General features: G+C 43.6%; 1 protein-coding gene across 9 annotated transcripts in view; it reads right to left on the bottom strand.

The window, feature by feature from the left end:
* Positions 1-6,696: 6,696 nt before the first annotated feature.
* RERE (arginine-glutamic acid dipeptide repeats) overlaps positions 6,697-25,834 on the bottom strand; it is a 258,495-nt gene continuing 239,357 nt past the window's right edge. For 7 of the 9 annotated variants that reach the window (XM_072883759.1, XM_072883766.1, XM_072883760.1 and 4 more), the window contains 10 exons: positions 23,631-23,723; positions 22,675-22,874; positions 21,231-21,392; positions 19,635-19,748; positions 17,343-18,727; positions 16,707-16,929; positions 14,717-15,440; positions 11,269-11,415; positions 10,864-11,044; positions 6,697-9,785 (listed from right to left, as the gene is read on the bottom strand). In XM_072883759.1, the coding sequence (XP_072739860.1) occupies positions 9,752-9,785; positions 10,864-11,044; positions 11,269-11,415; positions 14,717-15,440; positions 16,707-16,929; positions 17,343-18,727; positions 19,635-19,748; positions 21,231-21,392; positions 22,675-22,874; positions 23,631-23,723 (3,263 nt within the window). In that variant the 3' untranslated portion in view covers positions 6,697-9,751. The remainder of the gene's footprint in view (positions 9,786-10,863; positions 11,045-11,268; positions 11,416-14,716; positions 15,441-16,706; positions 16,930-17,342; positions 18,728-19,634; positions 19,749-21,230; positions 21,393-22,674; positions 22,875-23,630; positions 23,724-25,834) is intronic. The other 2 variants (XM_072883764.1, XM_072883763.1) reach the window with 2 other exon arrangements.

The raw sequence follows: 25,834 nt of genomic DNA, 5'->3' as shown, positions 1-25,834 counted from the left end.
GGCTTGTGTCCCACTATTAAGGCACCTTAGTTCTTTCCACCCTTTGCACTCAAAAGCCCAAGTTGTACCCCCCCCCCCCCAACTGCAACAAGCCTTACACAATTTCTTTTCCCTCTCCTTCATGCTCCCTATTTCTCATTCCATCTGAGGCACCTGCTTAAAAAACAAATGTGGTCCTATCACCCCAGAACAATACATTTCAAATAAGCATATAAAAGACCTTTTATTGACACGAATAAATTGATTGGGACCATTACTTTGTAGCTGCTTCCCACAGAAAAAGCCTCTTAAAGGCAGCCTGAGGCAGGGAAGCAACATTTACATTTAGATGAAGGCGTTTCTGTCGCAGCACCTCCCAACAGTTTCTGGCCCCAGGTATTGTCTCCAGAAGAAACCAGTAAAGTCAAGGAGCTTTGCTTTAAATAACACAGAAGGAAAAGGGAAAAAATATTTCTACAGTCCCACTGCAAACACACTGTGGTATGGAATCACATAATCTGTAGCAAAGCAATGTCAACAGGTGAAAGGAGAGTAGTATCATCATGTCAGGGAGAAACAGCAAAGAGCTTATGTCTGGAAACTGATTTTTCCAGCACAAACTCTATTAAAATGCCCTGTTTTGTGTATACCGAACAGTTACAGAGGTTTCTATCACCAGGCTATGAACAGTTCCCTTCCACACTGGCAATGGACTACATTCAGTGCTGCTGTGAAACACTGTAGTACCACCACAAATTTACACTGCGTAGGCTTTACCTCCAGCCTTTACTCAGTTCATTACACTCTAAGTCTTCAAGACACCTGACAAATGAAATGCATGGTACATTGCTTCAGTACTGATAGAGTGGAAGTGCTTTGCAAAGGTACCTATTTTAATGGGTTTTTTTCCCCAGTGAGCACAGATCTGACAAGGATTTTCACTGCCCTTGGCATCCATGTCCCCGACCACCACAGAAATGTCAGTGAACAGTAAGTGACCTGCATCTTTTGCTGCTGTCGTTGAAAGGGTTGTCTGTGCTACAAATTTGTCCTGTTTCAGCACTACACGATAGTTACAAGAGTAAAAGCAACAGATGCAAGTATAAGCAATAAAATTATGTTTTACTGTCTTATCTGTAAGGAATAAATACCTTGCAATCAGTCAGCTGGGGAAGAAAAGTAAGTATTTCTATCTCCCTAATCAATACCACCTACAGCAAAACTCAGCACAGACCAGGCTTTAATGCAGCAGCTTGATGGATGAGGAAGGACAGACAGATTACAAACCCTCTAGGTCCAGCACATTCTCCTGTTGAGCCAAAAAAGCAGATCAAAAGGGGGCAAGAAGCCAAAAAACCCCTTATTAATAGTTTCAAAGTAAAGAAAAGATATGCCACAGATTCCGAGACAGGATATAGTCAGGGGATTATTTAAGTATTGTCATCTGAATGAATTAGTACTTAGAGCTCAGTGCCACTCTAGGGATTGAAGTCTCTGCTCAGATTCCAAGTCTGAGGTCAACTCAGAACAAGTTACAACCTACACAAATGCAGACAAAGCTTCCCCATATGCTGAGGCAGCTGCAGAAAACTTCCCTGCTGCTCTCCGGACAGCCTGCCTTCACCTGGAGGGTCTCTCTACGTCAGCACAGAACGTGCACACGATGGAATGTTTAATTAAATGCTGTTTTATCACAAGCAGTGAGACACTTCACAGTGGCTCTATGTAAACACTAGCGTTCTACAAACCATTTCACTTCTGTATCAGAAGACATTTATGCACTTTTCAAACTGTGGCAGCAGTTGCAAACATGCATCTGCTCATTCTGCAGAATCAGTATCATACTCGTTTGTCTCTTCTTGAGAAGTAACATGGTGGCACCAGCAGCCAAGTGAAAAATGTGCTGGCACAAGGGCACAGTGTATTATAGGGATTTGCATATGTATTGGAGACAAACCCTTCAAAATTCCCAAAGGTATAGCTCCAGAAACTGTTGAAACACTTGACACTCTCCAGCCTTCCTTCTGACATGCTCCTCAAGCTCATCATCCTTCCTGACACATCAGCTAGAAGAGGACTATTTCCCTATCTCCCAGTGCGTATCTTTAGTGGCCGTGTATCTGTACAGTGCTAGTAAGTCCAAACTATGATCCTCATTTACCTTCATGTTTCCACCACTCAAACAGTGGCTAGAGGGACATTTACAACAAAAAAAGACCTTGCTGGCAGACACACTGGACATCGTGCAATTTGTCCACTAGAAGATTTAGAGCTGAGTGGACCCTTTCACAGAAAAAAATAAGAGCACCCAGAGAATTCATGTATTTCAAAATGGACACTTTGACTGTTAAGTCATTCCCTTTGTTAATCCTCTCCCCCTACTTCCAATAAATTGTCACAGACGCTCCCTCAGTGACAAACAAACCCCTTGGTGTTATGAAGTGCTGAAGCTCACTGGAGCTTTTTAGGGAAACTGGGTAGCGTGTTCCTTTACTCCTTTGCTACTGAGCATCCTCTTGCACTTCTTAAAATACCTCTATTGATATCCATTTTATTTGCTGCTATATAAAAAGCATTAAGCTGTGAAGGAACAGACTAGAGAGAAGCCAAAAGAAGGATAAAACAGTGACAGTTAGATGACAATAAAACAATCCAACTTAGAGGGAGGAAACCCCCCCACGAAGCTGCGGCTGAGTATTTTGAAAGCATACATTCAACCATGTTACCAGGCCAAGAATACTAGATTCTTTGTAACTGCCTAGACTTTGTAATTAGGGTTCATTCAAACAAGCTGCAATGCCAGAGAAATTTCCATCTTACAGATTTGACTAATAGTCTGTTCCAGCAAAACCAAGACCCCAGGCAAAGTGAAATACAACTCCATTGACATCATGCACAGCTATTTTCCAAGGCCAGTGCATCAATTTATTCCGTAATTTCTCTCCTATACACATGTTCCCTGGTGCAGGAAACTCAGCCTTGCAGCTATAGGGAGAGACAGGAGTGTTCATAAGCTAAGCAACAACTTTGCAGAGCATGCTTCTTTCTGGTGACATTGCCACAGGTAAGGACGTTGGACAAATATTTAAAGAGCTAACAAATAATGAAATGGAATTGCAACAAGATTCAGAAACTGAGAAGACCCAACAAAGTCACCCAGAGTAAAAGCATGGGTAACAACACCGATTGCTTAAATCTTTTCTGGGTCTTTCACTTCGACAACTGTACTTCTGAGTTACCCTAAGTGTGCTTTGGTGTAAGGGAAAGCTACTTCATTAATATTAATAATCAGTGAAGTTATTCATGCTTACATTAAAGCTGGGCTTGATTTAGTACCCTAAAATTCACATACTCTGACTTCCAAAACCTGAGAGATGTGCAAGCAATGGAATTATCAAATCCTGTCCTGGATGTGACTTCTACTTGCCAAGTGTCCTCCACTCACTAAGCGCTATTTTTTATAGCGCCTTTCCCCCCTTCTGCAGAGCAATGCAAGGTTAGCCTAACCCTTCCCACCACTCATCCAACCCAACAATGTTTATTGGGAAGACTCATTTCTCTCATTTGTGAGACCCAAGGAAGACATCCTTATGTTGTGTCAGAAACCTGCACTGCATCAACATTCACCAGTACATCTGCCAGGTGCCACGGGTGACCATTCTTAGAATACAGTTTTGCAAAATACCTGAGAGTTTATGCAGATAAATGGTTTTTGCCAGATTCCTTCACTTGTTTTTTCTCTAGGGAGAGAGTGGGAAAGAGGATGGGGATTAGGAACAGGGCAGGGAAATACATTCTTCATATATATAGAAGTAGCTGATTTTGCAGGGGCCAAGTTACCACTTCTACAGAGATGAGCATTTGTAAAGAACAAAAAATAGCCTGGCTAAATTGTCCACTTGGGATTTGTGGTTTGCATTATGTTGTTTTTATCTTTTGCTCCAGTTTGTTTTTGCAAAGTCAACACCATGAGAAAAATCAGGCTTAATTACCTTGCGTTAAAGTAAAAGAAGGAAACAAGCAGAACAGCAGTTTGCAAAGGATGACTTGTACATGCAGGGCACCCAAAAGGCTCTTCCCTCCAACATCAGACATCGAGTCTTTCTGATACACTGAGGTGAGAAACTACCCTGGAAAAAGACCCAATGCAAACACCAGCAAGGTTTTCTCAAGCTTACCTGTCACATAGAAGAGCAAGGGAGGAAAAGCATCTGGGGCTGTCAACGCAGGAGCAGCTGACTGGGACATATGGAAGAGCACCCGTCACAGCAACATGGACGGAACTGAGCAAACAGAGCAAGCCCCTGGGTCACGAGGGTCTTGGCTGCCTCAGGGACCAAAAGATACTTGCCAGGAGGAGCACAGAGGGACCCAGCTCCTTTGGGGACCAAGGGACACTACCAGGAGGGGCCAAGGGGAAGCTGGCTCCCTTTGGGATCAAGGAACACTGCCAGGAGGGGCCGGGTGACAGTGTACCCCAAGGTCTGCGCTTCCCTCCACAGGCAAACAGGCATGGCTGCCCTCAGAGAGGAGGCCGTGCCCCAAGACTCCCTCCCACCACCTTTCTGTCACCCTTTTCCCTGTCACAGCAGGGGAAAGGCTCTTACCTGCACGCCGCCATGCCGCCTGCCCTGAGGGACTCACTCGCAGCAGCTGCCGGAACCTTCCGGGCCAGGTGCTCCCCGCGAGCACCGCCCTGAGGAGCGGGGCCTGCCCGCCCGCCCAGCCGGGCCCCTCAGCTCCGCACGCTGACCGCCTGCGGCCCAGCCCAGCCCCGCTGCCTCTCATCACCACTGCCTACAGAAAGTTGCTTTAAGATCTTCAGGGACCAAGGCCAACGCACAGGAGCTTCTGCGAAGGACAGAAATTTCACAACAAGCAACGCGAGAGCTACCTTCTTTCATGTTCAAAGAACAGAAAATCAAATTCCTCAACAAAACAGCAGGCTTCACCTTTTGTCCCTGTACCTAAATGAATGCAAGTTGTAAAAAGCTATCCATGGCCTAGGAAGGATTGAAACCCTACTGCCTATGTTACTTTTTACAGCTGACACGATACTAGAATGAAGTCTGGTAACATGCATATGACAAAGCCGTGCGATAGATGGCTTTCCAGCCTTTACCCTTGCAATGGCAAGGCATCCTTAACACAAGACCAGTATTGCAGTAGCAACTGTACTGTTCAATTTATGCAGTAATAAAAATCCTCTTTGGCCTCATCCCTGTAGGGTTCATCATTTAAAGTCTAGAAACTTAGAACCCATAACAAGAAAGGCAGGGCAGCCTAAGCCCATTCGAGTTCTACATTAAGTACAAGGAATTAAAAAACCAAAAGAAATGTCAAAATAAATACCATAGCACATGTTCAAGCCAGCCTCAGAAAAAGCACTTCCAGAAGCTATTTCCAGTAGATGAGAACTGACCTTCCCCTTATAAAATGCCACAGGGTATAAATAGAGCAGCCTCTTCAAATATGCAGCTCCAAACTCCCGTGCAATTTGTCATGAATATTTCTCCGTCTGCTTCAAGCACACTCAAACAACAGGGCACTCTTCTCGCTACACTCAGAGCACTAATTAGCTTGAACTGGAGTCAAAATACCTCACTATTTCTGAAAAAATCACAGATCAAAACCAAAGCAGAACCAGACCAAGAATGCAGTCTTCCCGTCTCCCTTTTGACCAAACATTTATTCTGTAAAGATACTTGCCACTTCTCTCTGTGGCACCACAGTATTTTCCTAAGTTTTGGAGACACTGATTATCAGGAACTGCAAATATGGAACACCCAAACAGCTAGCTCAAACAAATACATTATAATCCCTGATAGATGGAAGACAGGGAACCATTACAAATGTACACAAACATGTAACTTTATCCAATTTGAAAGCAAATTCTAGCTTTTCAGCAGGCAATGAATAGACAATGAGTTATTGTGCATCTTTCTCTCTGCAATTATCATCCCTTTGGAATGCATCTCTTGCCAGCTCCGCATCCGTTGTGTGCAAGACGACTCTACTGGCACAATGTAACATCTCTTAGAAAATAACGTGCATGAAAAACTCGGCTACTGGGGTATATATAGTGTACTATATCTAATTTCAAGCTTATACTTCACAAGTCATCAGGCCTCATTTTCCCTTGCATGTCTTCTGAACACCTTTGGTTCACAGGCAAATTTAAAAGACGACGACAGCGTGCAGTCTTTCCTACTCTGTTGAACTAGGGGAATTGTCCTCTCTGGTTTATAAGTTCTCATCTTTCTACTCTTCTTTGGCTGACGCAATGACAGCTTATCCACACACTTCATTTTAACTACTTGTTTGTGCTCAGACAGATCAGTGGCTACAATATATTAGCATTGTACACAGAAAGACCCTGAAGTCATGACAGCCAAAACATCCCTACACATTCATTCTTATCAATTTGACTGCTTAACTTACGGAAAAACAGGCCAAAGTTATGCAGTATGGCCCTAGAGCATAAATGTGCCTCAGGGAGGCAGAATATACTCTGAACTGGACGCGATGTTGGTGTTTTGTGTACTGTATGTTAAAAAAGAAATGAGCTCAAAGAAAAAAAAAAAAATAAAGCCAAGAAAGACGAGACAGCTTTGCAACAGACAAGATGGCCATGCCGGCATCCCATATTATCCCAGATGAAAATAACTCTTTTCCCACTAACAACAATCAACAGACACATTTCGCTTTGCAGGCAAAACCTGGCTGCTGTAGTGTAGCTTGGTTTTATTTATGTCCACAAATATTTCAAAAAAATTACAAAATACTCAAATGGAGAGAACACAGAAGTCACGATTTCTGGGTTTCTACTCTGTTTACACTGTGTTATCCCATGGCAAACTACTCATATATACATTAAGCTTCAAGATATATATAAATGTAGCAGTCAGAATGTACACTCTGCTTTAACGGTGCAGTGAAACAAGCTCAACCATGACGACATAGAACAAGAGAGACGTTTCAAAAACACTAAAGCAAAATTTAAAAATAAACCTTCAAAACAGAGGAAAAATAAGAGAGATTTCTTAAAGAAAATCAAAAGGTCTGGGTTGCTTTAACAGGGCATCGAACACCAAGATGGCTTCAAAAACCACTGCGTGTAAAGTTGTAGTTAATCACTGGTCTAAAATGGAAGAATTTCAGTGCTTATTTGCTGAATAATGTGAACAAAACAACTCCCACAAATTATCAGAATGCTTGGGGGGGGCAGGGGGAGTTTAAAAGAAAAAGAAAAAAAAGAGAGATCAATTAATAGCTTTTGAACAGACTGCAAACTTCAGCTGGAAAAAAAAATACAGACAGAGAGAGGACCATGGGAGGCAATTAGCTTTTTTTTTTTTTTCCTTAAGAACAACTACAGCTAAAAATAACAGCAAAACAGAAGGATCAGAAGAAATGGCTGAAGTGGCTGAACTCCCCCAAACTCCCAAATTCCACATGGTAAAAACAAGGAGGGGAGGTGTAACTGAAATGTGCCTAATTAGACCTTTAAAGTAACTGAGGCACTCTCTCTGCTGAGCAGACCGATCTTACTAGCTATTCCAGTGTTAGCAACAGTAAAAAAATGTTACTCGGAAGAAAACCATTTCACCTGAACACTGCAGACAGCGACTGAAGGCATTGACCGAAGACTTTACCGTCCTTGATTCTAGATTGACCTCATGGTTTCCAAATCTCAGAAACACTAGCTGTTCCTCCTAATACCTTCACAGAGAGTTCAAATATAGCAGATGGAACTGATTAAATGCTACTGCAGTTCTTTAGCACTGAGAAATCTGGAATGGAGGACAGAAAAAAAAGGAAGATCAACATCAGCTGAAATAGTCCTCCTCTCTCTCCTATACACTCTTGCCTTAAGTGGACCTAGAATACCCCAATGCGTATTTTTAATCGGTAAATTGATGTTACTAACTGTCCAACAGTAATCTTTGGGTACTAACACTGACACTGTTTTGAGACCCGTGAGGCGGATAAAGCACTGTGAATGCCACGCCTTCCATCAGAATGTATGATTAACTACAAGTTTATCAAACATGGCTCAGTACAGTCCTATGACACAACCATCACACTGAACAGTTTACAACAGCAGAGAGAGAGCACTCGTGAGTTGAGAGAGAGAATGGGGGGAAGTTATGCACCAGCAGAAAAAATGGCCAGCAGATTCAGATGTCCATTGGTTGCATCACCCTCTGCTCTGGCAAAGAAAACCCATGGCAAAACAGTGGAAAAAAAAATTCTGCCTAGACAGTAAGCAGAGCTGTCTCCAAAATAACGCTCACTGGCCTTCTGTGTAATCCTCTCCTTTCACCATCCACATGGGAACTACCCAACAGGAGTTATTCTGCATGGACCTGTTGTGTCGGGAGTCAGTAAATGTTACTGTCCATATATCCGGTTAATACCAAAGCAGTAAGTTCCTGAGATACAGAACACTGGTGGCAATTAAAAAGTTTTTGCTTACAAAAACAAAACTAAAACAGTCAAAGAGAAATACAGACTGGTCTTTGCAAAACAACTTTAAGAATACTGAGTTGCCTATCCACTTTTCTTAAGAACATATCAAACATAAGAGGCCAGAAAGAGCATGTCCTCTAAAAATATGCACATGCATATAAAATTCTGGCTGTACTAGTTTGAGCCACGGAACATTTTTAAAAAGAGATTTTAGAACAGATTATTTCTTTGAACCTTTGCCTAAAGTCTAAAACCAATGTAGTTAGATTAAGTTTGAAAAAGTAATAGGAAAGAAGTGTATTATGGCCACACTGAAAATTAACCCTTAAAGTAGGCATCAAAAGGGTAAGCTAGTTCCAAGGGACACCTGTACTGCTGAGAAACCCAACTCAACAGAAATCATCTGCAGAACAGAGAGATGTAACACTAACAAAAAACCCCAACAAACCCAAACAAACCAAAAAACCAAGAACAGAAACAGTCATTTGCAACATTATCCCTGCAACTCCCTTTAATGCTTATTGTCGATATCAAACCAAATTTCAAGCTTTTACCCATTTGAAATTATTGATACCCATCATTCCCTTTAATTAAAGGGATAATTATATATATATATTTTATTAAAAAATCAACTCTGTATTCTGTCAATACCAGGTAGGAATTCACAATTTGTGATGTTACTGAAAATCAAGATAAACGTTTCTGGAGTTTTGTTTTGTTTTGTTTCTCCCCTCTACCCAAAAAAGTTATTTACAGACTTAAAAAGCCATGCTGCAGAACTGAGCTCTCTTTAAAATTATGAAGATTTCCTACAATGTATTAAAATAAAAGTAGATTTTTATTATTATAGCACTTGGATTCAGAGCTTGTTATGTCACCTACTTGCAATCCTTGTTTTTTTTAAAATAGCTATAGATGCATTGAGTGTCTCTTCACGCACAGTGACTTGTGTTGTGAACCTGATTCTAGCACCTACTCAAAACAAACTAGTAAGAAAAAAAAACCAAAAAACCAAGATTGCAGGAAGTTCTCTGAATATTCCACACAGTCCTGTATTTTCAATAGGCTTTTGAACACGTTGTCATGCAGGGATACCCACACCAGTCTTGAGAAATCTTCTCTACAAATGAACACTATGCTGATAAGTCTCTACTTGTTGGTGGTTGTTTCTGTTTTAAATATATAAAGAAATCTTTATAAGATATTCTTTTCCTTTTGTAGCTCTTATTGTATGTAAAAATGTTCCACTCCTTCCCAAGGACTGGGGTTTCCATAGCCAGCATTACAAATAAATAATTTATTACAACTGTTTGTCGCCTTCTTTCTTCAGTCGACTGAAAGAGAAAGAAAACTCATTTTAACAAAACGAAGGAGGTGTCACGACACTTCAGAGATAGCCTGCCTTCCTGCTAACCTCACCCGCGTGCCCTGAAGGGAACAGGGGTTGCAACAGGACTTGTGAGCTTTCAGCAGAAAAATGAGAGCCATTGTAACAGCAGTAATAACACTGGCTGGTGTGGGAGGAAGTGATGACCTTTCGCTACTGAAGCGCTCCTTACACATGAGCAAGATCACCAGCGCCGGCTCATCACGCTTTAGCTTTATCTGCAGCTGCAGATACGACAGTCAGCTTCAGGCAGACTGGCTGCCCCCACGGCACAAGGCCAGCAGGCAATTTTGGATAGCAGAAGCAAGGACTGAAACAGAGTAAAGCACAGTGCAAGGCAGGTGTTTAATATGCTGCTTCCTATAGCTCCTGGCTACCCACAGCCATGCGGAATGACTCTTGCTAGGTGCTGGTGGCTCTTTCTTCTTAGCTGACATATTGTCAGTGGTCATTGCCAAAAAGGAAGTAAGATGGTGTGACATAAGGTAGGCCAAGAAGAGAACCACTCTACTATCAACACCATATAGCATTCTGCAGAGAAAGAACTCGCATGATTCATCTAGGCATTCTCTGCTGGTAATGCAGGATCCGTATTATTCACACATTTCAATTTCCTATTGCCCGTAGTAATTTCTTGAGATTTACTGAATTCCTCCCCTCTTCTCATTCATAGAGCTTTTACCCACCCTCCTCCACTGCTCTCAAGGAAGACAGAGAGATGTGGAAGCAGCAATCATAGTTAAGTATTACACTAAAAACCCCAATCAGAGGTAATTCTGCAATGTAAGACTCAACTAGTCTACATCTTGTGCCAATAATTCGGACCTAGCTTCCAATTTGCCCTATCACCTATGCCCAAATTAGGTCTTAGTACAGCTTCACCATCTTCCATAACTGCATCAGGACAGTAACTCAGCACACAGCACGAAAGGCAGTAATTCAGAAGAAAAAAGATGGAATGTGGAGAAAGATGAACGAAGCTGTAGCACCCCTGAGTCTCCAAAAGCCTTCATTGCACCTCTCACCTGTAATAATCTTCCTGACTTGGTAGATGACCACCATGCATGTGAGGATGCCCATGCAACCACTGCTGCTCCATTGCCAGTCTTTGCAGCTCTGCTGACTGGGCATGCATGGCCTGCAGCTGGTGGGCTGCTGACATAGGAGGTGGAATGGCACCAGGCAGGTCTCGTGGATAAGGAGTACCTAAGAGAGAGTTGCCCATTTTTAGACACTTGTTTGCTATGAGGTCTGCAGAGAGTTGTCCCATGAAGCTTTTTTTTTTTAACAAACCAACCAACCTTTGGCTGTAACCTAAGTTACAGCTCAACTCCACCAACTCCCCTCCCAAGAAATGCTAAGACCCAGAAGAAAAGATGACAGTTCAGATCAAGAGCCAACCTTCGCAAAGGACCATCAAATGCTCTCACCAAAGACTGGATGTCGGAGCATTTCATGCTCATGAGGTGGCTGCCCTAGCAATGGGTTGGGGATGGTCCCAGGTGGGTAGGGAAAACGTGCCAAATGGGGTCCAGCTGCTAAAGGATCCACCAGCGGGTGAACAGGTCCTGCTGAACCTTTAAAAGAAGGAAAGAAAGAAAGCAATCAACTGCTTTGGGAAGCATCGCTCACTGTTGCGAGATCAAAAGCCCTGTTAGACTTGAGCTGGATCATCATTTGACCTAACTGGCATGTAATTACCAGGAGCTTAGCTCCATACAATTTGAAACCCACTTTTCTATCCTCAAGTGACATCTGCTTACGAAACAGTCTTAATTGTTAAAGCAAGAACCCAGGGCTTTCAATTTTTACAAGAAAAAGAAATCCACCAAGCGGTAGGGAAAAAACTTATTTTTTTAAAAAAATCAAGTAACTAAACCACCTAAGCTTTCATTTTCAGATGTTCCTTCCACACTCCCCCCATACACATTGCAGCAGTGCTTGCTAATCAGACCTGCTCAGCCTAACACAGACAAATTGAGATGTTGCTGTGAAGCCTGTTCAATAACTGGAGACATAAAAAAAGAAATCCTGCTGCACAGGTCTGCTCTTACCTTTACTTAGCCTTGCAATATCTCTCCCCTGTACAGATTTTTTTTTTTTAATTGCTCATCATAATCACATTTTTTACCATGTGTTCAAGAGTGCAAACACCTTGTCAAACACCTTAAGTGGACTCTGAAAAAAGCAATCTGCTCTTCAGTCTCTACCTCCCAGCCACTTGTTCCCACCTCTACCTACCCCTGCTTGTTGGCATGCCTGCGCAATGGGCTAGCCTGGGGAACAGGCCACTATTATCCCAACAAACAGAAAAGACACAAGGAGATAAAAAACCCAGCCAAAACCATAAACAGTTGGGCAAATCCACATCGGCTTTATTTCCAACTCTGTAGTGCTGCTATATGTGAGGCCACCTCTTAATTCATGGATCTCTGGGCCAAATTTTACTACTCTCTGCTCTCCTAGGAATCTCCTGTTCTTGGCTTTTACAAGTTACCTCAAACATACGCTACAAACTGAATTGTTTTAGTTGATTTTTCTGGAGATTCCTTGGAAAGAAGCAATCCCATTTCTGTCTATCAGTGCAAGTGACTTGAATTACAGATCTGCTGCCACAAATAACCTGAGGAGGGAATATGCTCAAGTGTGGTAACTACACTGAGAAAAAAAACCATCAGAGAGAACTGTGGAATGCTTTATTGCAGCACTGTGACAGGGAAACAACATGTTTTTCTTTAACTATCAATCCCTGACACCTGGCCTCTCTTTCTGAAGAGAACTCCGATCTCTTCACAACAAAGATGGTCAAGATTTAGAAAAATTGTCCCCCAAACTCTCTCCTATTTCCCCTTTACACACATAAAACTGAAGGATCACTAGTGACATTTAGTACCGAAGCACTTAAGCATCCTTCTGACTTTACCAATACTACTTGACAGGCCAAAAGCTGTCAAAACCCTTTGTTTGCAAAAGATGACATTGCCACCATCCTTGTGTGGAGAGGGACACCTGTAGACAACCTCTCTGATGTCACTTTACCAATATGATGAAAAAAGACACCAGCAAAACCTGAAGAATACTCATCAGCTCACCTGAAATCTCAACATGTTAAGCTGTTAGCAGATGGCAGAGGAACCACAAATAAAAGGAATGCAACACAGCTACCACAATGCTCCCTCAGCTGTTATCTGGTCCAGAGCACAAATGTGCAGTCATTTTACACACTGTTCATCCCCACTCTAAGGACACATACCGGTTATGCACTTCAGGGCCTTACCTATCTACAGACCCGCTCTGGAGCAAGAACCACTTGGAGACACCCGAGAGCCCCTAACTGCATTTTAACCTGGCATCTACGATTAAAGCCAAATTACTTTTCAAACACAGGTAAGAGAGGCTTGACACTGAATTGACGTGGCTTTGTCTGCACCAGTCTCTCGCTAGACTGAGAGTGAGAACGTACTAGCCGTATTTTTGTCCAGAACAAGTAACTGGGGAGTATCTAGACCTACCTGCACAGAGGTGGTAAGCAACTTACCTGGCAACAGAATCCTTCTATAGACACGATCTATGACAAACTACTTCTGCTATCAATGGGGTATGCAAACCTGCCTCAGACTGAACCAGTTTGTAATTTGTGCAGTCTCAACCAAAGTCCACAGCTGACAGCTTTAAGAATGCTGACACCGAGCACTATCATCTCCTACCTGTAATCCCCCGCCCCTTAACAGTCTCACAAGACCCTGCTGATTTCCTTGCTATACAATTTGGCTTCTGCAACAGCACTCAAATTCCTTCCAAACGCCAAAAAGCAGACATCCCAGCTCCGTTTAATACATATTGCTCCAAGGCGAACTATACTATATTTGCTTGCACAAACACTACATTTGTTGCCAGCTGCACCAGAAGCTGCACTTTAAGTACTTGGACTTTTTTTTTTCCTCTTACTTAGCAGCTACTGCACCTGGAGCCTTGCTTCTTATGTTCTCTCCAGTCTGCCACCAGAAAATCAGAAAAATTCTGCTTAGTGCCTCATCTTCCAGACTCCAGACTTCTAGAGGAGTAACCATGTAGCTTGCTTTAGAAATGAGCAAGGCATCGATTCATTTTTGAGACTATTAAATGGGAATAGAGAGACTATTAAATGGGGAAAAAAATTTCCACACATAAGAATAAACTGTAGCTAAAAAGATGCCAACCCATAAATTTAGATGGTTCTTGGGAGAATTGTGACAGAGAATTTCAGCTCAACTAAGGCCAGATGGTTGGCATGTCAAATGGCTAGAGATGAAGCCTCTCTCTCCTAATTTTTTTTTTCAGCTCCTATATGGAAACACCAGCTTCAGCTCCTTTCCAGCTATGACTTGTAACATAACAGCCATTAGCATTAGCAGTGTCACCAGTTCCATGACATCTCTCCTAGTGAATTCCCTGCATGCAATGGAGCCTCCACCTGTACAGCAGACACCACTATAAGGTGGTGCTCTAGGACTCCTGTACTTCAAAAAAGAAAAAAAAAAAACACCAAAAAAACACCCCAACCCCAAACAACCCCCCCCCCAAAACAAAACCAAAAAACCCCAAACAAAACCAAAACAGCAAACCTTTTACAGTGCCAGTGCGCAGTCTCAATGAAGATCGCTGTACTGTTACCAACAATTACTTGATCACTGTTATTGGTCCACCCTCCCAAAAAATAATTGTTTTCATTTCAGTTATCACAACCTTACACAGTACAGAAGTCACATCTTATACAAGAAAACAGGGATTTTGCTACTTGAATTCCAGAGTCAAAGTCTGCCTGTTTTGGGCAGGCTGCTGCTAACAGCCGTAAGAGAGGTTCCCTAGGAACTGCCTAGCCCATTTCCCTGGGCTCACCTTGGTGTAAGGGATCCTGCTGATGTAGGTGTAAATGCGAGTGTATGTGTGAATGTTGGTGATGGTGAGGCGTAACGTTGAACATCTGGAGCCGTGCCAATGGGTCATTTGTCAGCGATGCCATCCGCTCCGCGTGTATTCTCTCTGCTGCCAGTCTGTCAGGGTAGCTCATTTCAGGCCGTAACTGTGGGCCTGCCAGTGCAAGTCTCTCTCTTTCAAGGGGGTTCAAACCCGGATGGAAGGAAGCAAATGGGTGAGGTCCTGCTGTTGGGGGAATAGTCAGTGCACCATGCCTGGCAAAATGCTCCATGGGGTTAGTAGCTGGGTGCAGTGCATCTAGCTCTGGGGGCTTCACCTCAAAGCCAGGTTTCATCCTCTCTCTCAACTCCCTTTCCCGGATTTCTCGCTCCCGGATTTCCCGCTCTCGCAGCTCTCGTTCCCGAATGGTGGGATCCACATTGTAGAGGCCAGGCATATGGTAGGCCAGAAGTGGATCAGTGGGGTTTAGGGGGACAAAGAAGGGATGATTACGGTTTGTTGGCGACATGACATGAGGACGGGCATATTCACTTAGTGTTCGTAAAGCAGGTGTATCTGGACCAATGTAAGGTGGTACAGCAGCAATGGTCGTCGGTGGAGGTTCAAATGAAGGTCTCATATGTGCTGGCCCGCTGAGCTGAGACTCTCCAAGACGGCCTTCATGGGAGGAGCTGGATACCTTCTGCTGCACAGAATGGGGGAAGAGAATTTTAGTTCAACACACTTGGCTTAAAAACACAGCAGGCACACACTTCCCTTCTTGTGCTTCAAGCTCTAAGAGGAGGTAAGGCTCAGCAGGCTGAACTTACAACTCCTGCAGTTGTGTGCTCCAATGTGGTTTGGGGAAGAACTGGCTTCTGTCTATCCTGTAGTTCAGAAGATAACTACTTTGTAGTGGCAGCCTCAAAGCTACGCTAACTGCTTTACAGTTAGCAGAGCAGCAACTAGTTGGTACATGTCACAGCTATGGGCAACAGCTGGCTGGTACACGTCACTACAGACCACCCGTCTTGTTTGCAGTGCGTTCCTCCTCTCCTCTCCACACTCACTTGTATCCTAAAACTTACTAAACCCAAGGAAACTCATCTCCGCGACTTGCAACACAACAAATTCCACTCCTTTCACATCAGGACTCTGCATCCTGCTCTACCCTCCTGTACAAGGGCAGCGTGGCACTGCTGGCGAGGGCAATAAGCACCGTTTACCCGTGTGAGTGCCCAAGGAGCCCTATCCCCAAAATAAAGCAAAGTCCCCATACATGACACATCCCTTAACAGACAGATGCTATATCCTGACTTTTATAATCCTCCAGAAACACATAGCCTTGATTCAGATCTCTGAAATGCACCACAGAGTAGGAAGACTTTAGCACCTTCTTTTTCAGCATCAATAATGTATCACCAACCTACCAACTCTGTGAGCCCAGAAGTTGCCATTCCATTCCGACAAGCCACAGAAAAATGGATTAGTTGTATTGGCGCTTTATACCAAGACTGGAGTTTGGATCTCCCCATAATAAAAGCTAATTACGTTTACTTCAAATTTAAAAAGCCTTCAGATCCCCTTTTTCCAGCAGACAGCACTCTTGTGCCTGCACAGTAGCACAAGGTACACAAAGGCATTCACTGGACCTGCACAGAGCGCTTTTCTACTGCAAGTAAATGTATCTACTTGGCCTAGTTATCCCCGGCTGCATTGGCTTCCTGCACATCAGAAACAGAGCAGGAGTAGAAACTCTCCATTTCCTTTAAGGAGAAGAAAGTCACAGGCAGGCCAGGAGGTGCTCATAGCTGGTTGACTTTCACTTAATACGCAAGGCTCCCACATTCACAAATACCTGACTGCACGTGCATTAAAGCACTTCTGGGCATTTGCATTCTGTAGTCACCATCCAGGTCAGATCCTACCATGCCAACTCCCTTAAACAGCTCTTAGCTACAAATAAACCTACCGCAGCTCTTTCTGCTTCTCTTTCGCGCTCCCGCTCCCTCTCTCTTTCCTTCTCTTTTTCTTTTTCTCTTTCCCTCTCTTCTCTGGCTTTTTGCTCTGCTTCTCTTTTGGCCTTTTCAATGGCCTCTTCTCTCTTCTTGGCCAGTTTCGATCCTGCCAGAGGCATAAAGTATAAGTCTGCTCTTGAACATGAATTGTAGCCACGGTCCAGGTGCTTATAGAACCTGAAAGAAACAAAAGAGAAAGAGCTTAGCCCTGGGAAAGATGAAAGAGTCTGGGATTTAAGAGCTGTATATATATATATTAAAAAAGTATCACTCTACGCTTATACAATAGCACTACTAGCTTTCCTGAAAGCAATGAGAAAATTAATTGTACCATATTACTCCACAGACAAGCGGAGTATAAAACCCCTCTCACAATTACAAACTGTAATGCCCTGTCTGAATACGCTGGCTGAAACAGCACCTTTCCAGAAAACCAGAGCAAAATCATGCTAGAAAGAGAGGCTGACAAGATGCACGTGTAAAAGACACTTGGCTCCCGCAGGAGCTCATTTCTCAGCTTTCGGGAGTGCCCTGCCTGCTACACAGAAAACCAGAGCACATTAAGGAAGCACTGATGACAACCTCCATACCTGGCTGACTGACTAGCATGACTTGGTGTATCCACCACAGTAGGTTCTGGTGATGGACTTCGGGGTGGCGGGGGAGGGCTTTCTGGTTCCTCAGCTTCATCTGGGACTTCTTCTTTGATTTGAATAGGTGGTAGCGTGCAGGCTGTCACCACTGGCACACTGCCACTAGAAGCTGCTGATGTGGAGATGGAAGTCTGAAGTGGGATGCCAGGCACAGTGGGCGGTGTGGAAGTGGAGGGGCAAGAAGGAGGGGTGATGGAAGGTGGGCCTCCTGGGACAAATGGATGCTGAGAAAAGGGGGGCTGGGAGGGTACCTGATGGAGTCCAGATGGGGGGTGATTAGCAGGTGGGGGAAGGCTCTGACTCTGAGTCAGCACAGGAGGCTGGGCTTGCGAAGACTGCAGCGGTTGGCTTTGAGGCATCAGCTGCAAAGGAGGAGGGTGTGCAGATGGAGGATGATGGGTTGAGAGGGAGCTCAGAGGTTTTAAAGCAGGTGGAGGCGGCAAGTTGGAGTTCATTGAGAATGGAGAAGGGCCAGAGAGATGAGGAGGGTGCTTGTGGGACGGAGCAGTGGGGAGCTGAGGGATCGGGGTAGTAGGGGGAGGTTTGATATGAGGCATGGCCATGGGTGCAGGGGGCAAGGGCTGCTCCCGTGGAGGCTGAGCCTGCTGCAGTGAGGTTGCAGCTGGCAGGACAGGCTGCGTTACCTGAACCTGGAGAGCAGAGTGAGAATGAGATGGTGCTTGTGTCTGAAGGGGAACCTGAGACTGAGATGACTGAGTGGGGAGGGAAAATGGCTGGGAAGGTACAGGATGAGGCAGGAGGGGCTGGGCCTGCAGGCTGTGAGGGGCAGGCTGAGCCTGACTGTGGAGCGGAGGCTGCGAGTGAGGCTGTGAAGAGGCAGGGGTCGGCTGGCTCTGCGACACACTCAAAGGCTGCAGAGGTGGGTGGGGCGATGGGAGTCTCTGCGGGTGCAAAGCAGGAGCCTGCTGTATGTGAGAATGAGGAGGCGGTGGCGCAGAGGCCTGGGGCTGGCTGGGGGGCTGGGATGCCGATGGCGAGACCTGTGGTGCAGCTGAAGTAGCGCTCGACACTGCTGGCAGCGATGCTGGTAACTGGGCTGATATGGGTGGCGTAGGAGGAGGAGCCTGGCCAGAACCGCTCTGTGCCTGAAGCACTTGGGGCTGTGCCTGCAGCACTTGCTGTTGAGCAGACGAATCCGAGTCGCTCTCATTGTCTTGAGGGCTCGGGATGCTGGGCGACGTGCTCCGGTTATCCTGGTCAATGTCCTTGGGATCGCTGCTCCCTTCGTCATTGACACTGCGGCTGTCAGAGCTCTCACCTTCGCCCTCACCCTCTGAGGGAGAGTTTGGCCTGCTGATCTCCTGCAGGGAGAGGGGGAAGAATAATCACCATGCATGAGAAACCTGCACAAAGAACATTACCAGCATGCCACAGGATGCAACGTATTCCACATGCTGTGCAAACACAAGTGCACGTACCACCCTTTGAACCCCACAGGACTTGAAACAGCACAGGGCAACATAAATATACAAAGACAACAGAGCCAGGCTCTTTTTAGTAGCGTCCAGTGGCAATGGGCACAAAGTGAAATACAGGAGGTTCTGCCCGAACATAATGAAACATTTTTTTCACTATGAGGGTGACCAAGCAATAGAACACGTTGCCCAGAGAGGCTGCGGACTCTCCATCTTTGGAGATATTCAAAAGCCATCTGCACATGGTCTTGGTGGCCCTGCTTGAGCAGAGGGGGTGGACTAGATGACCTCCAGGTCCCTTCCAACCTCAACCATTCTGTGATTCTGTAATACGGAAAGCTCAGTGCCAAAATTCCCAAATCCTGTGCACAGCGTGAACCTGGTCAGGTACACAGAGCTGAAAAGACATCCTAAAAGTATTTCAGTTGAGCTTTGATACCGTTAAATTAAGAGAGCTCCAGTGGTGGTGGTCTAACTTGCCACAGAAGAGGAAAAAACAAATTTCCATTACAAAAAATTTGGAGGGAGGGGGTGGAAAATAATCCAAGTATACTCCTATATGGTTGATATTGATATTAAAACAAAAAAAAGACTTCTGGACTTACCCCATATCACTCCACTGTTTTTCAACAGAAGGAACACATTATAACATGGGTTGCTTTCCAGCCGCAGATTAAGGTACAATTTGCTGTGGCTTAAATTGATTTTATGTTTTTGGTTTGTTACCGGGTTTGCACCCCCTCCCACTCTCAAACCACTCTCCTAAGAGAAAATATTCCTCTGTGGGACTCACTTGAGTTTTGGATTTTTTGGCATTGGACCTGTCAGGTTCCTCTGTGTCAGAAGCTGCCTTTTCCCGCTGCCTCTTGGAGTTCTTGAGAGGAGAAGATACCTCTTCTTTTATCTTCTGCCACAAATGAAGCAGAACACAACAGTTAGCAGTGACATAAATGCAAAAGTAAATCTGAGTGTGTGCCAGTGCTACCATATTTAATACAACTAAACGAGAAGGGTTCCTATGGAGCAGGAGAACTGATCAGAAGTTCAGTATTTAACTACAATCCAATACGCATCTGTCCCTCTGTCCAATTACAGGTTGCAGGGGAATCTCTTCTGGAGCTGCTGCTGTATTCCACCACCTGCCAGGAGCAGCTCCCAGAAGACTTGCGTCTACATAATGCTCTAGCCACTCTCTGGAGGTCAAATTTAAGACAGAACCCAAAACAGACTGCCATTTTACTTCTGCAGACAGAAACCCAAGGGGCAGTTTGCACACAAACCCTGCACACATTTCTGACACATGCTAGTAAGAAAAAGGAAGGCCGAGTAAAGCATTCCTCATCATGCAGATGTGGTCTCGAGCTTTGAAAGTGAAGGAACATTTTAAAGCAGTTGTCTTTCCACCTTTCCACCGCAGAACCAAGCCCATGAGGAACTCACACCAGATCAACTGGCCCAGTATACTCTTCTAATGGAGACCAACACCAGTTGTTAACAGAGGACGGAGCAAGAATTTCTGCAGTAGACAGGCAGAGGATAAGCCTCTTTCTACGACATGAAAGTCTTGCTTTACTCCTGATATTTTGAGAGGGATATTTTTATACCCACTCGAATACAGGGCTAGCAGTGAGTAGCTATTACAAGATTACTACCTTCTTTCATGGCCTGGGACAGCTTTATACATCACATAATTACCTAACCTAACTTCACATTTTGCTAAGTTCTCAGTTTTATCACGTGAAAACTTGCTCCATACTCCCGCTCTGACTTGGTTGTTTTGGGTTTTTTTTTAATATTTATTTTTAACTTGCTACTTTTCAATTTACACTGCTTAATGGCAAGCCTTCCCGCTTCATCTGGCTCTGTTTCTTCAGTACTCTCTTGGAAAGGCACTTACTCATTTGAACAGACTAAACTGTCAGCTTGCTCTGAAAAATCAAGCAAATATACATACAGAAAAACAGTAACAGAAGTCGTCTCGATTACTACATATTCATATTCCTTTGTAAACAAAGATTAAGTACTGCTTAAAAAAAAAAAAAAAAAAATCCCCCAAACCGTCTGCTTGTCTCAAATATAGTATTTCTGATCTGTATTACTTCCATGAGCCTAATGCTTGCATTTGCATCTGAAATTGAAGGATTAATTTATCATGAGAGCAGTAAGGTTATGTGGGGATACTTTAATGGGTTTTATCACTACACATCCTTACGTACAGGAACAAAGCATCAGTCAGATGCACCATTCAATTTTTTGCTTATCCACACAAGTAGGAATTTCTAGGTCACCGAGACATTCCCTGGCCTCCTAGAATCTGCATCTCATTTAGCTGACTGAAGAGGCCTCAGGTGTCCAGTCCCAACACAAAAGAAGAATGGGAAAATTTTACCTTGGCAGACTTCTTCACTGAATCTGCTTTGCTGTCATTACTGGAGGTGCTGGCAGCGCTAGGAGAGTTGCGGCCACTGGAACGGATGTCTTCATTAATAGGTGAGGCTCTACCATCAGGGCTGGCTGGCTGCTTTTTACGACCACTACGTAGTGTAGACATCTATTTGTTTAACAGAAATAAAAGTGTATCAAAGTCAGCATTTGCCCAACCTCTTTACTTTTTTCTGTCTTGTGTCAGGGGCATGGATGGACCACTCCTGCTAAGAGCTTGAAAAATGAAAAAATAAAAGCATTTAACATTGTAACATTTTTTCCTTGAAAGCTCATCTGGAATTAAAGGTACAAGAAGGCAAATCCTTAATTTGTCTACTCAAAAACATTAAGTGCTGATTATTTTATTTAGTAGTGACTGCTACAAATGACAACATTAGAAAGATGTTCCAAAGCTGCTGCTGTTTGCATGCTAAATTTTCTTCATAAAACACATGCATGCACATTTATAAGCGTGCATACACACACAGTGAATGAGGTAGGAGGGGACCCTCATGTTCCATTAAAAAAAAAAAAAGTCTACCTGTTGGCATTCAAGCAGTCAAGACCACAGTCTAAAACCACAGTTTCAGTGTGCTCCTGCTATGCAATAAGGAATCACAGTAGAGTATATTTCAATAATTAATACTGTTTCCCTCCCAGTTTGTCAGTTTTTTTGATGACTGGCTACCATAAAAACAATGAAGCCAACCTTACCTGACAGCGTAACCTCCCAAGATATTTAGTAGAAGCAATGATCATATCATCATGGTCAGAAAGATGCAGAGGGGAGGGCAAGGAAAATAAATATATCTGCTGCTTTCTATCAGCCAAAACCCAAAGCAAACATCAAATTAACTAGAGCTGCTGTCAGAGTTCAAGTGACTCGCGCACAGTAAGGCTCCCGGCATTTCACCCTGAGTAAAAACTCTGTGCAGAGCACACTGATGGTAGGCGCAAACTACAGTTTTCTGTAGGGAAGAGATTTTAACTCCAGTAATACGAGGAGACCACATGAATAGCATTTACTTTTTAAAACTCTTCCTTTAAAATAAGCCCAAGGGCTTACCTCTGGCAGGATCCAGCTGGAAGAAGGACACATACTAGTACAAAATCTGTAATGATACACTGGTCAAGTGCCTCCTTATGATGACAGTCCACTGCCAGTCATTAAAAACATGAAAATAACAAGTTTGACTAGAACTTGCAGAAGAGACATTTCAAGCTCCTTTTTCCAAAGAAAGCCTCAACCTCAGCAAATCTCACCCTTGCATACACAAATGCAGCAGCAGGCACATACCATGGCAAACAAGCAAGATGGAGAAAGTGTCATTTTAGAAGTTTGACTACCTCTTTCCAGACAACACCTCGTCTTTACAGAAGAAGCTGCAATGCAAGACTGTTAAGCCTACCGAGCCTCGACTCCGCCTTGTCCTCATGCTATGCTTTCCACTAAGTCCATCATCTTCCTCTTTGACAGGCTTAAACATAAAGGGTGGAGGGTCTACAGGCTTCTCAATGGGTGGCAGCTCTCCGTATTTTTTGAAGTGAATGCGACAATCAGTGCACAACAAAATGTTTTCTCGACCGCCGTGGTGCCAGTCCTTGGAGGCTTGGGGCAGGAAAAGCAACAGCTTAGAAATACGCAATGTACCAGATACTCACCACAAACACACAGCATTATTTAAAAAAGCACACAACAACTTGAAAAGTAGCTGCTTTTCTACGGGCAACAAAGTTGGAGAAATTTCTGGAAAACTTTGTCCTGTTCTAGTGCACATCTTCAGTATTCAATTTACAAAGTATTTGTTTGCTTAAGCAACTACCGCTTTGAAAACAAAGAAAGAAGCCTCATCTGCTCTACCTGGGAGCTAACAGGCAGCTATTATTCTCCAAAACTGTGGTTTCTTACAGTGACGTGAGCTATGAATTTCTCCTTTCCTTCCCTTCCCTATTTTAGGGCTCACACTTCCATGACATGCATTTACCCAAATATCAGATAACCTTCAGGAATACCTACAGGAATAAGGCTGCTGCAGAAGAGACATGGTGCAGCGTAAAGGAGTTATGTGTGTGACAGTCACAGTCCAATACTGATTTGCTGTATCGCAAATGGATTATATAGATTATGTAGATTTCTTTCCTGTATAAATGTCTACCTCTCAAGATTCTCCTTTGTCACTGCAATATTAATTTGCAATGGCAAAGCATGATTAAGTCTGCTAGGAATGCTGCACATTTTAGCTGATTCAACCCCACGTTTTTTGAGCAGCCGTACATGCACACGAGCTGCTGTTGCTTGAATGAGCCTGCACTAAAGAGGCAGTAGCAGAAGGGAGAGAAACACAGCAATGAATCAGGTGCATACTGGTTGTGAAGCAGTGACGACAGGCGTAGCCCTTCAGTTCCTGTTCACTGTCCTCGCTGTCAAAGTCATCTTCACTGGCCGAGCTCAAGTCCACTGAATAAGTAAAGAACAAGGGAAGAAGAGGAAAATGAAAAAGAAAAACTCAGCAGGATTTTCTATTTCCTCCTACTTGGCTAAAATAACCATTAATAGTAGTTCTCACGTAAATTTTGTGACCTCCTACAATCACCTTGCCTTGGATGGCCATTATTTCTGATTTTGCAAACTAAGCAAGGCCAGACCTGATCACAGTCTACAGACTGGAGGATTCCAGGAATGCACCAAGTGATACAATTCACAGAACTTTTGATTCAGTACATGGTACTTTTCCAATTAAGTTGTCGTTCAAATACTGTTCATGCTTAGTTAGAGAGGCTGTGTTCCGAAAGCACAATTTTCAAGAGAAAGGAGGCTTATATCTCTAGAACCTGGTCAAATTTAAAATCAAATATTCTATACTTAAATTCTACTTTACTAGATTCCATGGACAGATACTGTGGTGGCTTTTCTGTTTTTTATTTTGTTTCTAGACTTCATCATCTAAACCAGATGGGGACTGCTGCTATGCTCTGTTAGACAGTGGCTATATTTAACCCAAGAGCCAGATACTTTTTGTGGGTGGAAGAAACGATGCTTGCATATAGTGTACCTGTTTGAAAAACATGTTATGATTCTTTTGGATGAGAGGTACTACAAGGATACTACCAGCTTTCCAATTCTTACTGCAAGCCTCCATAGGAGTTTTAACCTGTGGCAAACTTGCATTTCAAGAATGTCACGTTTCGAAAAAGTGGAGAATATGGAAAGGGTCACTTTCCTTTGTGGCAAGCAGTATATAGAAAATTATCCGATTACAAGGCTGAGCTAAAAAACACCGTCTAAAGCACTGAAAATCTGCAGACATCACAAAAACTGTATCTTACCTCATCTTCTAAAACAACTCAGGAGTAAACCCTTTCTTATTGAGAGTACTGCATTTTTCTAGCACCACCACTATAAATCCACAACATAACATGTCTACAATTTGTCACAAGCAGAAAGCCCTGTGGCTTCTTTTGTTCACATCTTTAATTAGAAAAGAAGTCCTTGATGCAAGAATACTGTTTTTCTAAAGGTTCCAAGAGCATATTTTGCAATACATGCAGGTTATAGAGAGGGAGGGATTCTACAGTACTTGCCATTAGCATTTGTCATCAACTCATTACCCTTCAAATTAACACAAGGCGCTACCATAATTTCAACATTAATTGTGGCAGGTGTTTAAACCCTGACTGCAAAATTGGCACCAGGCTAGAACTTGCTTTCTTTTACTAAACCGATTTTTATTCTCATCCTGCAGTGGGATCCATGTGGATGGGTCCTTCCAGCCACACTGAAGTGCTGAGTACCTTGGACTGAGCTGTAGGGTCAAGATCCTCTCTTCTTGTGCATGCAGAAGTCAACAATAAATCCTACCAATTTCAGCAAGGAGAAGCTAATAGCCCTTTCTTACTACCTAATACCCTTCTCCAGAATTCTCTGTCCTGCTGGCTCACCACATCCTCTACCTCCCCCATATTAATAAGATTCTGCCATTTTCTGCCTTCCATATAGTCCCTTTTCTTTAGAAGGCATGTGAAGTGCACTGGGTTTAGTCCATAGAAAGACTTAAAACTCACAGGGTTAACATAAGCCTTTTACATAAGGATAAAGGTTTATATATCCACACGGACGTTACTAATCATAACCCTTTGCAATGCAGTACATTTCACTGGTTTGGGTAATTATTCTTTTTTTAGACACTTCTGCTTCAGTCAAGGCCAAAGTTCTTCCAAGATGCATTAAGATGCAACAGTGCTGGCTGCAGCACACGGTCTGAGATCAAGCAGAAGGTATGGGTCACCAAGTAAGGACGAAAGGGACTTCCTTCCAAAGGGATGAAGGACTTCCCTCTTTTTGCATTTTCTAATCCCCATTACTGTAATAGGCCTGGAGAAAATACAACGCAAAACCAAGAAGAGAGTAGGGAAATTCACTACCAGGGCAATGTTTCCATCCTTACAGGATGCTTTTATGTTTAAGAACTGCACAAAGCACTTGGTGATCAAAGACGCCTACCACATTCCAGCATAATGGTACAGGAACAGGAGAGGGCAACTGCCTGAACTCCATTTCCTTGCTTCATT

Source organism: Ciconia boyciana, chromosome 19 (genome assembly GCF_034638445.1).
Source record: "Ciconia boyciana chromosome 19, ASM3463844v1, whole genome shotgun sequence".
Taxonomy (NCBI): Eukaryota; Metazoa; Chordata; class Aves; order Ciconiiformes; family Ciconiidae; genus Ciconia; species Ciconia boyciana.
This window is presented reverse-complemented; position numbering and strand designations above follow the sequence as displayed.